At 46.4% G+C, this 11943-nt stretch overlaps 1 protein-coding gene across 1 annotated transcript in view; it reads left to right on the forward strand.

The window, feature by feature from the left end:
• Positions 1–10554, forward strand: part of PTK7 (protein tyrosine kinase 7 (inactive)) — a 35688-nt gene extending 25134 nt beyond the window's left edge. Inside the window, exons 19-20 of the mRNA XM_069768213.1 lie at positions 6144–6322; positions 6404–10554. Coding sequence (XP_069624314.1) covers positions 6144–6322; positions 6404–6564 — 340 coding nt within the window. The 3' untranslated portion in view covers positions 6565–10554. The remainder of the gene's footprint in view (positions 1–6143; positions 6323–6403) is intronic.
• The last annotated feature ends 1389 nt before the right edge of the window (positions 10555–11943 follow it).

Here is an 11943-nt window from a genome sequence, read left to right on the forward strand (position 1 = left end):
TGGGTCTGCCATGTGAGGAGGCTCCGAGACCACAGTATGGGCCTTCTGTTCTGGCAGTTCTGTCTGAGACTCATCCTCTAATCTCTGGGCCTGAGTCTGAGCGGCAGCCTGACTCCGGGTCACGGCTGCCGCATATTTACAGTCCTGTGCAATGGGACATTTTCCCTCCTCGCATGGAATCTCAGGTGGGTCACTTTCTTCCACCTTCTCTGCATCATTTACTTGCAAGGGAGGAACATAGTGGGACACCATCCTCCCCAGGTCCGTGCCTAGCAATACATTGGTGGGAATAGCCTCTGATACTCCCACTTCTCTCAGTCCTTTCCCTGCTCCCCAGTCCAGGTACACACGGGCCATGGGCACGGCAGGGCTGACCCCTCCAATCCCGGTTATAGACATAGTCTTTCCTGGTATGATATCGGCAGGGGTTATCATGGCTGGACGCACCAGGGTCACCTCTGCCCCAGTGTCTCTGAGACCAATGGTGACTTTATTGCCAACAGTGATAGATTGACAGTTCTCATTAGCCCTCACATCAGAGCCGGCTACAAAGAGGACAGACGGTGGGGGCACAGTCGGCTTTGTGGTTGTGGCTGGACTTTTCTCCCTATTAGGGCAGACAGCGCTAACATGTCCCACTTTGTTGCAGGAGAAGCACCGGCGTGCTTCGCCTAGAGAATGTCTTCCCCTGGGACCCATAGAAGGTGGGCTTGGACAGCACTGGTGATCGTCCGGCAGAGGGAGAAGGGTCCCCGTTTGGCTTACCTCCCCTCCAGCTGAATCCCGATGGCTTCTGCACCTCAGGCATCCTGTTAGCCACATAGCTGTCCGCAATCCTTGCAGCCTGATCCACAGTTTGTGGCTCCCGATCACACACAAATTGTCGTACATCCGTGGGGCACATGTGAAGAAATTGATCCTTGACCATAAGATCCGTTAAGTCCTCAAAACTGTTGACAGAAAGTCCCCTGATCCATTGGTGGAACGTGGTCCTCAAGGTGCTCACAACATCTGCATAGCTGTCAGTTGATCCACGTTGTAGGTTCCGGAACTTTCTCCGATACACTTCTGGTGTCAGGTTGTATTTCCTGATCAGGGCCTCTTTTATGGCCTCATAGTTCGCATCTAGCTCTGGTGGGAGGCCAGCAAAAACTTCCAGGGCTTTGCTTCTCAACCCTGGGGTTAGATACTGCACCCACTGCTCACGGGGTAGATGGTACTGCCTGCAGGTTTTTTCAAATCCCCGCAGGAATGTATCTAAGTCTTCTCCATCACAAGAAAGTTTTCAAGACGTGGTCTCCTTGGATTTATGTCCTGGGAGGGGGTTATCTGAGGACTGATACCCCGCTCTAGTTGAGCCATCTGAAGCTGGAAAGCTCTCTCCTCCCGGCGTTCTGCAGCCTCTCTCTCAGCCCGGTCCCAGCGTTCTGCAGCCTCTCTCTCGGCCCGGTCCCGGCGCTCTGCAGCCTGTCTGTACTGTAGAATAAGCTGCATGCGCAGATTGGGAGGTCAGATTTGTAGACCAACCCCTCAAGCTGATATTCTAATTGCTTGTTTTTGATTGGACCACGGCCGCGCCCCCAATGAATATATTATTTTCTCGGATATTCTTTGTGTAAAGCTTCCGACAGATAGATAGTGTCAGGCTGTAATCAACATCTCTCTTCAAAGAGCTAGAAGGTGTCAAATGTTCCCTTTCTTCTTGGTTCCCAGCACGACCCCCTGGTGAGATCGGAGACATTACTGCCTTCCCAAGACATGTGTGTTGTGACCTCCTGTGAGAGCTGCAGCCTTCAGTACAGATGTTAAATTACTGCTAGTCACACAATAGACCAAAAGTTTGGACACACCTTCTCATTTAAAGATTTTTCTGTGTTTTCATGACTCTGAAAATTGTACATTCACACTGAAGGCATCAAAACTATGAATTGACATGTGGAATTATATACTTAACAAAAAAGTGTGAAACAACTGAAAATATGTCTTATAATCTAGGTTCTTCAAAGTAGCCACCTTTTGCTTTGATGACTGCTTTACACACTCTTGGCATTCTCTTGATGAGCTTCAAGAGGTCGTCACCAGGAATGGTCTTCCAACAATCTTGAAGGAGTTCCCATGATGCTTAGCACTTGTTGGCCCTTTTGCCTTCACTCTGCGGTCCAGCTCACCCCAAACCATCTCGATTGGGTTCAGGTCTGGTGACTGTGGAGGCCAGGTCATCTGGCGTAGCCCCCCATCACTCTCCTTCTTGGTCAAATACCCCTTACACATCCTGGAGGTGTTTGGGGTCATTGTTCTGTTGAAAAATAAATGATGGTCCAACTAAACGCAAACCGGATGGAAGAGCATGCCGCTGCAAGATGCTGTGGTAGACCTGCTGGTTCAGAATGCCTTCAGTATTGAATAAATCCCCAACAGTGTCACCAGCAAAGCCCCCCACACCATCACACCTCCTCCTCCTCCATGCTTCACGGTGGGAACCAGGCAAGTAGAGTCCATCCGTTCACCTTTTCTGCGTCGCTCAAAGACACGCTGGTTGGAACCAAAGATCTCAAATTTGGACTCATCAGACCAAAGCACAGATTTCCACTGGTCTAATGTCCATTCCTTGTGTTCTTTCGCCCAAACAAGTCTCTTCTGCTTGTTGCCTGTCCTTAGCAGTGGTTTCCTAGCAGCTATTTTACCATGAAGGCCTGCTGCACAAAGTCTCCTCGTAACAGTTGTTGTAGAGATGTGTCTGCTGCTAGAACTCTGTGTGGCATTGACCTGGTCTCTAATCTGAGCTGCTGGTAACCTGTGATTTCTGAGGCTGGTGACTCGGATAAACTTATCCTCAGAAGCAGAGGTGACTCTTGGTCTTCCTTTCCTCGGCCGGTCCTCATGTGAGCCAGTTTCTTTGTAGCGCTTGATAGTTTTTGCCACTGCACTTGGGGACATTTTCAAAGTTTTCCTAATTTTTCAGACAGACTGACCTTCATTTCTTAAAGTAATGATGGCCACTCATTTTTCTTTACTTGGAATTTGCATTATGGCAAGAAAAAAGCAGCTAACAGTCTATTCAGTAGGACTATCAGCTGTGTATCCACCAGACTTCTGCTCAACACAACTGATGGTCCCAAAACCATTTATAAGGCAAGAAATCCCACTTATTAAACCTGACAGGGCACACCTGTGAAGTGAAAACCATTCCCGGTGACTACCTCTTGAAGCTCATCAAGAGAATGCCAAGAGTGTGCAAAGCAGTCATCAAAGCAAAAGGTGGCTACTTTGAAGAACCTAGAATATAAGACAGAATTTCTGTTGTTTCACACTTTTTGTTAAGTATATAATTCCACACGTGTTAATTCATAGTTTTGATGCCTTCAGTGTGAATGTACAATTTTCATAGTCATGAAAATACAGAAAAATCTTTAAATGAGAAGGTGTGTCCAAACTTATGGTCTGTACTGTATATCCCCACTTCAATAGAAAAAAATGGCAGCACTGCTGTTTGGCTAGACTCTTAGATCACAGGTGTTGTTGTCATACACAGGCTGTATCACTGGATTCCGGGTGCTTGTCCAGAAAACATCACAATTGTTGTCTGGAAAAAGAAAAAATGGATAGCACTCACCGATCCTTAAAACTTCACGCTTTATTCAAACAATTAAAACGTCATGGCCAGGAGAATGGGTTACAGGAATGTGCGAGCCAGTGCTGACGACGGCCGTTTCGCGCTACACAGCGCTTCCACGGGTCAGTGTCCTGTAACCCATTCTCCTGGCCATGACGTTTTAATCGTCTGAATAAAGCGTGAAGTTTTAATGATCGGTGAGTGCTATCCATTTTTTCTTTTTCCATACAACATTATATATATATATACATTATATATATTTCACCACAGTCATCTATTCTCAAGCGTGATGTTAGATGCTCACCTCTTTTCCGTGGGTGGGAGATCCCTGTTCTTACAGTAGATGGTCGTCGTCTTTTGTGGACGGTGGATTCCTGATCCTACAATAGATACTTGCCGCCTCCTTTAGTGGGTGCTGATCTCTTGCACTCTGACCAGTAATGTCACTTTTCCGCCATGTAAGATCCCCAGTGAAAGTTATTATATTATTATTATTTATTATTATAGCGCCATTTATTCCATGTTGCAATAGTAGACACGGCACTCAGGGCTTCTTGGAGGTGCACAAGTTAGGTATCCAACCCGTCAAATATAAGCAATAAATTACTTGGCACTCAGGAGAACTTGTTGCAAGATAAGAAGTAAATATTTCATTTATTTAGTGCATCCAGTTCCAAATTAAACGTTTTCGGTCTTATCACAAGACCTTCATCAGAAATAGTTTTTGAATACTGTAATACATACGTAAAAAAACAAAAGAGAATACTTTTAGAAAATTCATATGATGCACAGAACAAATACAGGTATAATACATTTTGCTCGGAAAAATCAATAAAATACATCACTAGTTATATGGCAGACAACAGCTGTGGCGGTCGAAAGGATCCGGCCTGGTGTTCCGTGAGTCGTGAGCCACGTTCAGGAGATGCTATAGACTGTGAACCAATTTAGGAAAATAGTGAAGGTATTAAGTCCTATCGAGGGACTAGACAAGAAGGATGCCCATTGACCACCCCAAAGGATACAGAGTGTGAGGTGACCTCCCAAGACGCGGGGTCACAGGGCTAAGGTGCAAGGTAAAGTGCCTAAAAACATAAAAACACGAACATATGAGTATACACACTAATGCCATTGTGCAAGAATCATGTGGTATGTCTGCCGAAAACGTTTAATTTGGAACTGGATGCACTAAATAAATGAAATATTTACTTCTTATCTTGCAACAAGTTCTCCTGAGTGCCAAGTAATTTATTGCCATTTATTCCATGGCGCTTTACATGTGAGGAGGGGTATACATAATAAAACAGTACAATAATCTTGAACAATACAAGTCACAACTGGTACAGGAGGAATGAGGACCCTGCCCGCGAGGGCTCACAATCTACAAGGGATGGGTGAGGATACAGTAGGTAGGGTAGAGCTGGCCGTGCAGCGGTTTGGTCAATCAGTGGTTACTGCAGGTTGTAGGCTTGTCGGAAGAGGTGGGTCTTCAGGTTCTTTTTGAAGGTTTCGATGGTAGGTGAGAGTCTGATGTGTTGGGGTAGAGAGTTCCAGAGTAGGGGGGATACGCGAGAGAAATCTTGTATACGATTGTGGGAAGAGGAGATAAGAGGGGAGTAGAGAAGGAGATCTTGTGAGGATCTGAGGTTGCGGGTAGGTAAGTACCGGGAGACAAGGTCACAGATGTATGGAGGAGACAGGTTGTGGATGGCTTTGTACGTCATGGTTAGGCTTTTGTACTGGAGTCTCTGGGCAATGGGGAGCCAATGAAGTAATTGACAGAGGGGAGAAGCCGGGGAATAGCGGGGGGACAGGTGGATTAGTCGGGCAGCAGAGTTTAGAATAGATTGGAGGGGTGCGAGAGTGTTAGAGGGGAGGCCACAGAGCAGGAGGTTGCAGTAGTCGAGGCGGGAGATGATGAGGGCATGGACTAGGGTCTTTGCAGATTCTTGGTTTAGGAATGTTTAGGAATATTTTTGAGTTGGAGGCGGTAGGAAGTGGAAAGGGCTTGGATATGTGGTTTAAAGGAGAGATCAGTGTCAAGGATTACCCCGAGACAGCGAGCTTGTGGGACTGGGGAGAGTGGGCAGCCGTTTACTGTAATGGATAGGTTCGTTGGGGAGGTCGTGTGAGATGGGGGAAAGATGATGAATTCTGTTTTGTCCATGTTAAGTTTCAGAAATCTAGCGGAGAAGAAGGATGAAATAGCGGACAGACATTGAGGGATTCTGGTTAGTAGGGAGGTGATATCTGGTCCAGAGATGTAGATCTGTGTGTCATCAGCATAGAGGTGATACTGAAAGCCATGAGATTCTATGGGCTGTCCCAGGCCAAAGGTGTAAATGGAGAAGAGCAGGGGTCCTAGAACTGAACCTTGCGGGACTCTGACAGATAGGGGGCGAGGTGAGGAGGTGGTGTGTGAGTGGGAGACGCTGAATGTACGGTCAGTTAGGTATGATGAGATCCAGGATAGGGCCAAAGTTGATGTCTATTAGGGTGAGTGACGTCTTCTTTGCTTTTTGTCTTACAGTGAATATTACCACCTGCGCCAGGCCTGGGTTCCGCTACGCTGGATGCCTCCGGAAGCTGTGCAGGATGACGACTTCTCCACAAAATCTGACGTCTGGTCTTTTGGGGTCTTAATGTGGGAGGTCTTCACTTTGGGAGAGTTGCCTTACATGGACATGGCAGATGACGAAGTGCTTGCTGGTAGGTGACTCCCTGTCTGGGATTTGGGGTCTGGGTGTCCATCCATCTGCCTCTTTTGGTTCACCATGGTCTTTGTGGCAGGTTTACAGGATGGATCCCTAAAGCCGTCGGCTCCTGAGAACTGCTCCTCACGTTACTACAAACTGATGCAGCGCTGCTGGGCCTCCAGCCCCAAAGATCGCCCCTCATTCAGCGACGTCGCAAACACGCTGGGAGACTCTCCTTCAGACAGCAAGATGTGAGGCTGCAGAGGGAGAGCGGTGACCAAGGACAAGCACAGAATCTGCCTCAGGGAGGGCGAGCACCGGCGGCCGGACACTACACTGCAGCCGTCCCAGCTGTGTCTGCTGCTGACATTATGGACCTCAGTGGGGAGGGGGCTTCGCACAATTCAGCCGCCATCGTCCTCCGCTCCCATCCTCAATGTACATACATCAGTCACTAATGTTACATGTCTCCTAGGAACATATTTATTCACAGATTAATGTTTAATCTTATATGTCGGTACGAGCTGAAGCCACCTCAGGGCGCCGGGTGCCAAATCTGACTTGTGGACCTTGTGCCACAGCAACCTCCAGAACTTGTCCGTCGTTGATGTCTCTCCAGGCTCCGGGGACGCTGACTATCAGTATTTCAAATTCGCATGCTGCATATAAGACTACAGAATTAAGTGCCTCTGGGCCTCAGCACATGGGTGGTATCAGTACAGGCAGTCTGCGAACATGCCAGGTCCTTCAGGATGCAGGACTGAGATGGACATAGCCTTAATCTACCCATGTGACACGACCCACAACAATTGGAAAGAGCAGAGGGATTTGCTGCCAGGTAAACACTCGTTTGACTGGTGCTGAGGGTCCTTTGATCTGAGATGAGGGGCCACTTAGATGTCACATGCACAAGTACATAGCGATTATATTACCGCTGACCGCCTAGACATGCCCCATGGGTTCAGCCAAGTTTCCTCGTGTTGTCACGGTGGAGAGGAGACCACACCATTGCCAGACTCCTTTCGTCTCTCCTCCCGATACCTTGATCCTCCTTTCTTGCATTTTTTTTTTGTTTCCCTCTTTTGGGACCTCTTTGGCAGCTGCTAATTTCTCCTAAGAACTAAGGGATTGGCTGCTGAAATTTACCTTGCCCAATGTTTCTATCATGAGAGCTGAAAGGCCTCCAGACCGGCACACTTTTCTTCAAGAAAGCCTGACATATGACATTTGCTCCCAATCCTCGGTCACTGGCTGTATGATCTCAGCCCCGGTATACTTGACTGTCAGATGCTGCAAAGAAAAACATTATTTAACAACTGCGGGGGGCCGAGCCGGAGACTAGGCAGACAGGTGAGGTCCCCTATGCCGTCTCACCGGTTGGCCTGAATTAACAGGTCTCCGCCTTTGTGGCATATACACTGTCTTGGGAAGTATTCACCACTCTTGGCATGTTTCATGTTTTGCTACCTCCCAACCTGGAATTTCACAGTTTTTTTGGTTTTTTTTGCAGGTTTGCTTCAGTTCATGTAAAAAATATACCAACAACTGTGAAGGTTTGGTTTTATTTTTATTGTGAAGCAAACAACAAACAGGACAAAATAACTGAAAACTTCAATGTGCATAACTATTCACCCCCCAAAAGTCAGTACTTTGTAGAGCCTCCTTTTGCGGCTGTTACAGCTGTAAGTCACTTTGCTTAAGTCTCTGTTCTGGCTTCTGGGATTTTTGCCAATTCTTCAAGGCAAAATTGCTCCAGCTCCTTCACGTTTGATAGCTTCCTCTGGTGAACAGCGATCTTCACGTCTGACCACAGATTCTCCATTGGATGTTGTTGCTTTAGCAGTAGGCTTTGGGTCATTGCCTTGTTGGAAAGTGAACCTCCATCCAAGTCTCAAATCACTGACAGTCTGAAACAGGTTCAGCTCAATAAAATCCCTGTATTTTGCACCATCCATCTTCCCCTCGACTCCCCTGACGAAAACATCCCTAGAGCATGATGCTACCACCACAATGTTTCTCTGTGGGGATGGTGTTCCTAGGTGATGAGTTGTGTTGATTTGGCACCAAACATGGTAACCAAAAACTTCAGTTTTGGTCTCTTCTGACCACAGCACCTGCTTCCATACATTTGAGGAGTCTCCCACATGTCTTTTTGGCAAACTCAAAACGAGCCTTACAATTTTTGTCTGTAAGTAAAGTTTTTTTCTGGGAACTCTACCATAAAGGCCACCTCTATGGATTGTATGGAGTATCTGTCCATTCGCCCACAATAAGCTAGTCTATGCTTGGGGACTCTGCAGCTCCTTCAAGTTTACATTTGCTGACTTTCTGATTAATGCCCTCCTTGACCGTGCTCTTAGTTTTAGTGGGCAGTTTGGTGACAGGTTTGTTGTGGTACCATGTTCTTTCCAGTTGTTGATAATGGATTTGATGTTGCTCCAGGGAATCATCAGAGATTGGGAGATATTTTTTATAACCCAACCCTGACTTGTACTTCTCAACAGCTTTGTCCCTGACTTGTTTGGAGATCTCTTTTGGTCTTCATGGTGGTGTTTGGAGATCTCCTTGGTCTTCAAGGTGATTTTTGGAGATCTCCTTGGTCTTCATGGTGGTGTTTGGAGATCTCATTGGTCTTCATGGTGATGTTTGGGAATCTTCTTGGTCTACATGGTGATTTTTGGAGATCTCCTTGGTCTTCATGGTGGTGTTTGGAGATCTCCTTGGTCTTCATGGTGGTGTTTGGAGATCTCCTTGGTCTACATGGTGATTTTTGGAGATCTCCTTGGTCTTCATGGTGATTTTTGGAGATCTCCTTGGTCTTCATGGTGGTGTTTGGAGATCTCCTTGGTCTTCATGGTGATTTTTGGAGATCTCCTTGGTCTTCATGGTGGTGTTTGGAGATCTCCTTGGTCTTCATGGTGGTGTTTGGAGATCTCCTTGGTCTACATGGTGATTTTTGGAGATCTCCTTGGTCTTCATGGTGATGTTTGGGCATCTCTTTGGTCTTCATGGTGGTGTTTGGTTAGTGTTGTTAACTTTGTTAATGGTGTTGCATCCTCTATGGCCTTTCAGAAAAGATAGTGTATATACTGACGGACATGACACTTTGATTGCACACAGGGGGACCTACTGTCACTAAACATGAGACTTATGAAAGGAATTTCTTGCACCCGAAATTTTTGGGGGCTTCTTCGCAAAAGGGGTGAATACATATGCACTTTAATGTAATTTCTGCCTATATTTTTTCACTTCACCAACTTAGACAATGTGCTGATGCATCACACACAAATCAGATGACAAAAAAATTTAAACACAGGCTGCAATGTAAAAATCGGCAAAAAGCAAAAGGGGTGAAAATTTTCGCAAGCCACTATAGGGGAGACCTGTCAATCCAGCAGGCGGGGACACCACCTATCTGACTGGTCTCCAGCGCAGCTCAGTCCTCGGTGGTTACTAAAGGATATTTTTCTCTGAAACGCATCCAGAGTCAGTCATACCAGGCTGAGATCATACTGCCAATGCCTGATACATGGAGCAGGTAGCAGGTATTGTTTCACATGGTCATTTTAAATATTTGAGGGTCTCAAGTAGAGACCCACAGACTTGGTCAGTAGTGAAGGACCTTTTGCATGGGATGTTTGTAATGAACCAATGCGTCTAGAGTGTGGGAAAATGCCAAGAGACGATCAGTCCTGGATTTAGGTCAATCCACCACTAGTGAAGGTTTTTTAGGGGCCATAACATAAACTCTGAGTCACCACCAGTCTAAGCTCATGGTCAGTGCTGAGGGACCACCAGTCAGGACTCAAGCTCAATTTGGGGACCACCAGTCTAAGCTCATGGTCAGTGCTGAGGAGCCTGGGGTTTGTCCATCTTCTGATTTGACCCTGTTGTAGCCCGAGGCCGGCTTGTCCGTTGTTTTTTTTTTTTTTTTGCTTGTTTTGTGTTGTTTTTGTAGTGTATTTTCCGCACGGCATCTTCCATGTAACCTGCACCTCACACTAAGTGCCTGTGTAATGAAGGATTCCTCGGCCGATTAGAAGTCTGCCTTACTACGTTCAGCGCAGGACCCGCTCTTCTTTTATAAAGTTTTTTTACAGATTCGTTTTTTTTATATTGGTTACTGATAGTAGATTTGCTGTTAATATTTTTGGGCCTTTTTTTTGCTCATTTTGCAGTTTTTTTTATTTGATGTTTTTTCTTAACCTGTTGCACCTGAGATAATAAAGGTCTTTTTATACAAGATCTCGGCCTCTACTTCCTGGGACCGAGGTATTACTCGTGGATTCCTTTACTGGTATCCTGTGGAAAATCGTGGAGATGTTATGTTATTGGGGTGCTGACCCCGCGGTCAGGAAGGGTTACTCTAGGGGGATTAGCTTTGTGAATTCTTCTATCCGTGCCCAATGTTCCATCTATTTCGCCTTTATTTTTGGTGTCCCTGATAGAAGTGTTTGGTCTGTCATTAATTAGGGACAGACTACATGTGAACGAGCACCAACCATGCTCTATCTGGCGACCAACTGAGGAGATGAGGCAGAGTTGTGGAGAAGGGATGTACGGATTACATCTATAGAACAGTCTCATCTATAGATACAGGAGTGTTCACAAACACGAGAGAATCCCAAACCTTTCTCCTCCTTTTATCTCCAGCATTGGGCACGTCGCTCGCTGTGTCCTAATTCACAACACGGAGAAATGTAGATAATGTATAACTACTTCACAGACAATAGCAGAAAATGACCATCGTCCGTTCTGATAATCCGCAGCGTCTGCATTTGTCTTTACTACTGTTCTTTATGAGGATTTATCCTTCCTGGGAATCACTGACCTGATATTTCCTTGTTACCGGCCTCCCGTCTATGTAGCATGGAGTCATCACCTTCTGCCCCGGTCACCTGTTACTCCATCTTCAGCGTAAGGAAACATGACCTCTTCAAGTATTGTAATATATATAAACTGGTCCATGATCCCTGGTGTGCGGTAAATAGGTCCAGCACCATAGTAAGAGAAACCTGCCCATATCATGATGCTTCGCCACCAAGCTTCACTGTGTGCAGAGGGCACTGTGGCTTGATTGCACAGTTTGGGGGGTCGTCTGATGAACTGCAGCCCTTGGCCCATATAACCCCCCCCCCCCCCCCCCCCCCCTTCCCCCCTTAAAAAAAAATTTTTATTTTCATCAGGCCACAAAATGTTTCTCCATTTCTCTTTAGGCCAGTAGATGTGTTCTTTGGCAGATTGTATCCTCTGCAGTATGTCTTTATCAGTTGGACTTTGCAGGGACTTCTTGGTAAGAGATTAGCGTCACACAGGCGTCTTCCACCTGTCACAGGTAACGTGAGACTGTGATGATCCTGGAGCCGATCATTGGTAACGTGAGACTGATCATCCTGGAGCCGATCATTGGTAACGTGAGACTGTGATGATCCTGGAGCCGATCATTGGTAACGTGAGACTGTGATGATCCTGGAGCCGATCATTGGTAACGTGAGACTGTGATCATCCTGGAGCCGATCATTGGTAACATGAGACTGTGATCATCCTGGAGCCGATCATTGGTAACGTGAGATTGTGATCATCCTGGAGCCGATCATTGGTAACGTGAGACTGTGATCATCCTGGAGCCGATCA

This window comes from Ranitomeya imitator, chromosome 5, assembly GCF_032444005.1.
Source record: "Ranitomeya imitator isolate aRanImi1 chromosome 5, aRanImi1.pri, whole genome shotgun sequence".
Lineage (NCBI taxonomy): Eukaryota > Metazoa > Chordata > Amphibia > Anura > Dendrobatidae > Ranitomeya > Ranitomeya imitator.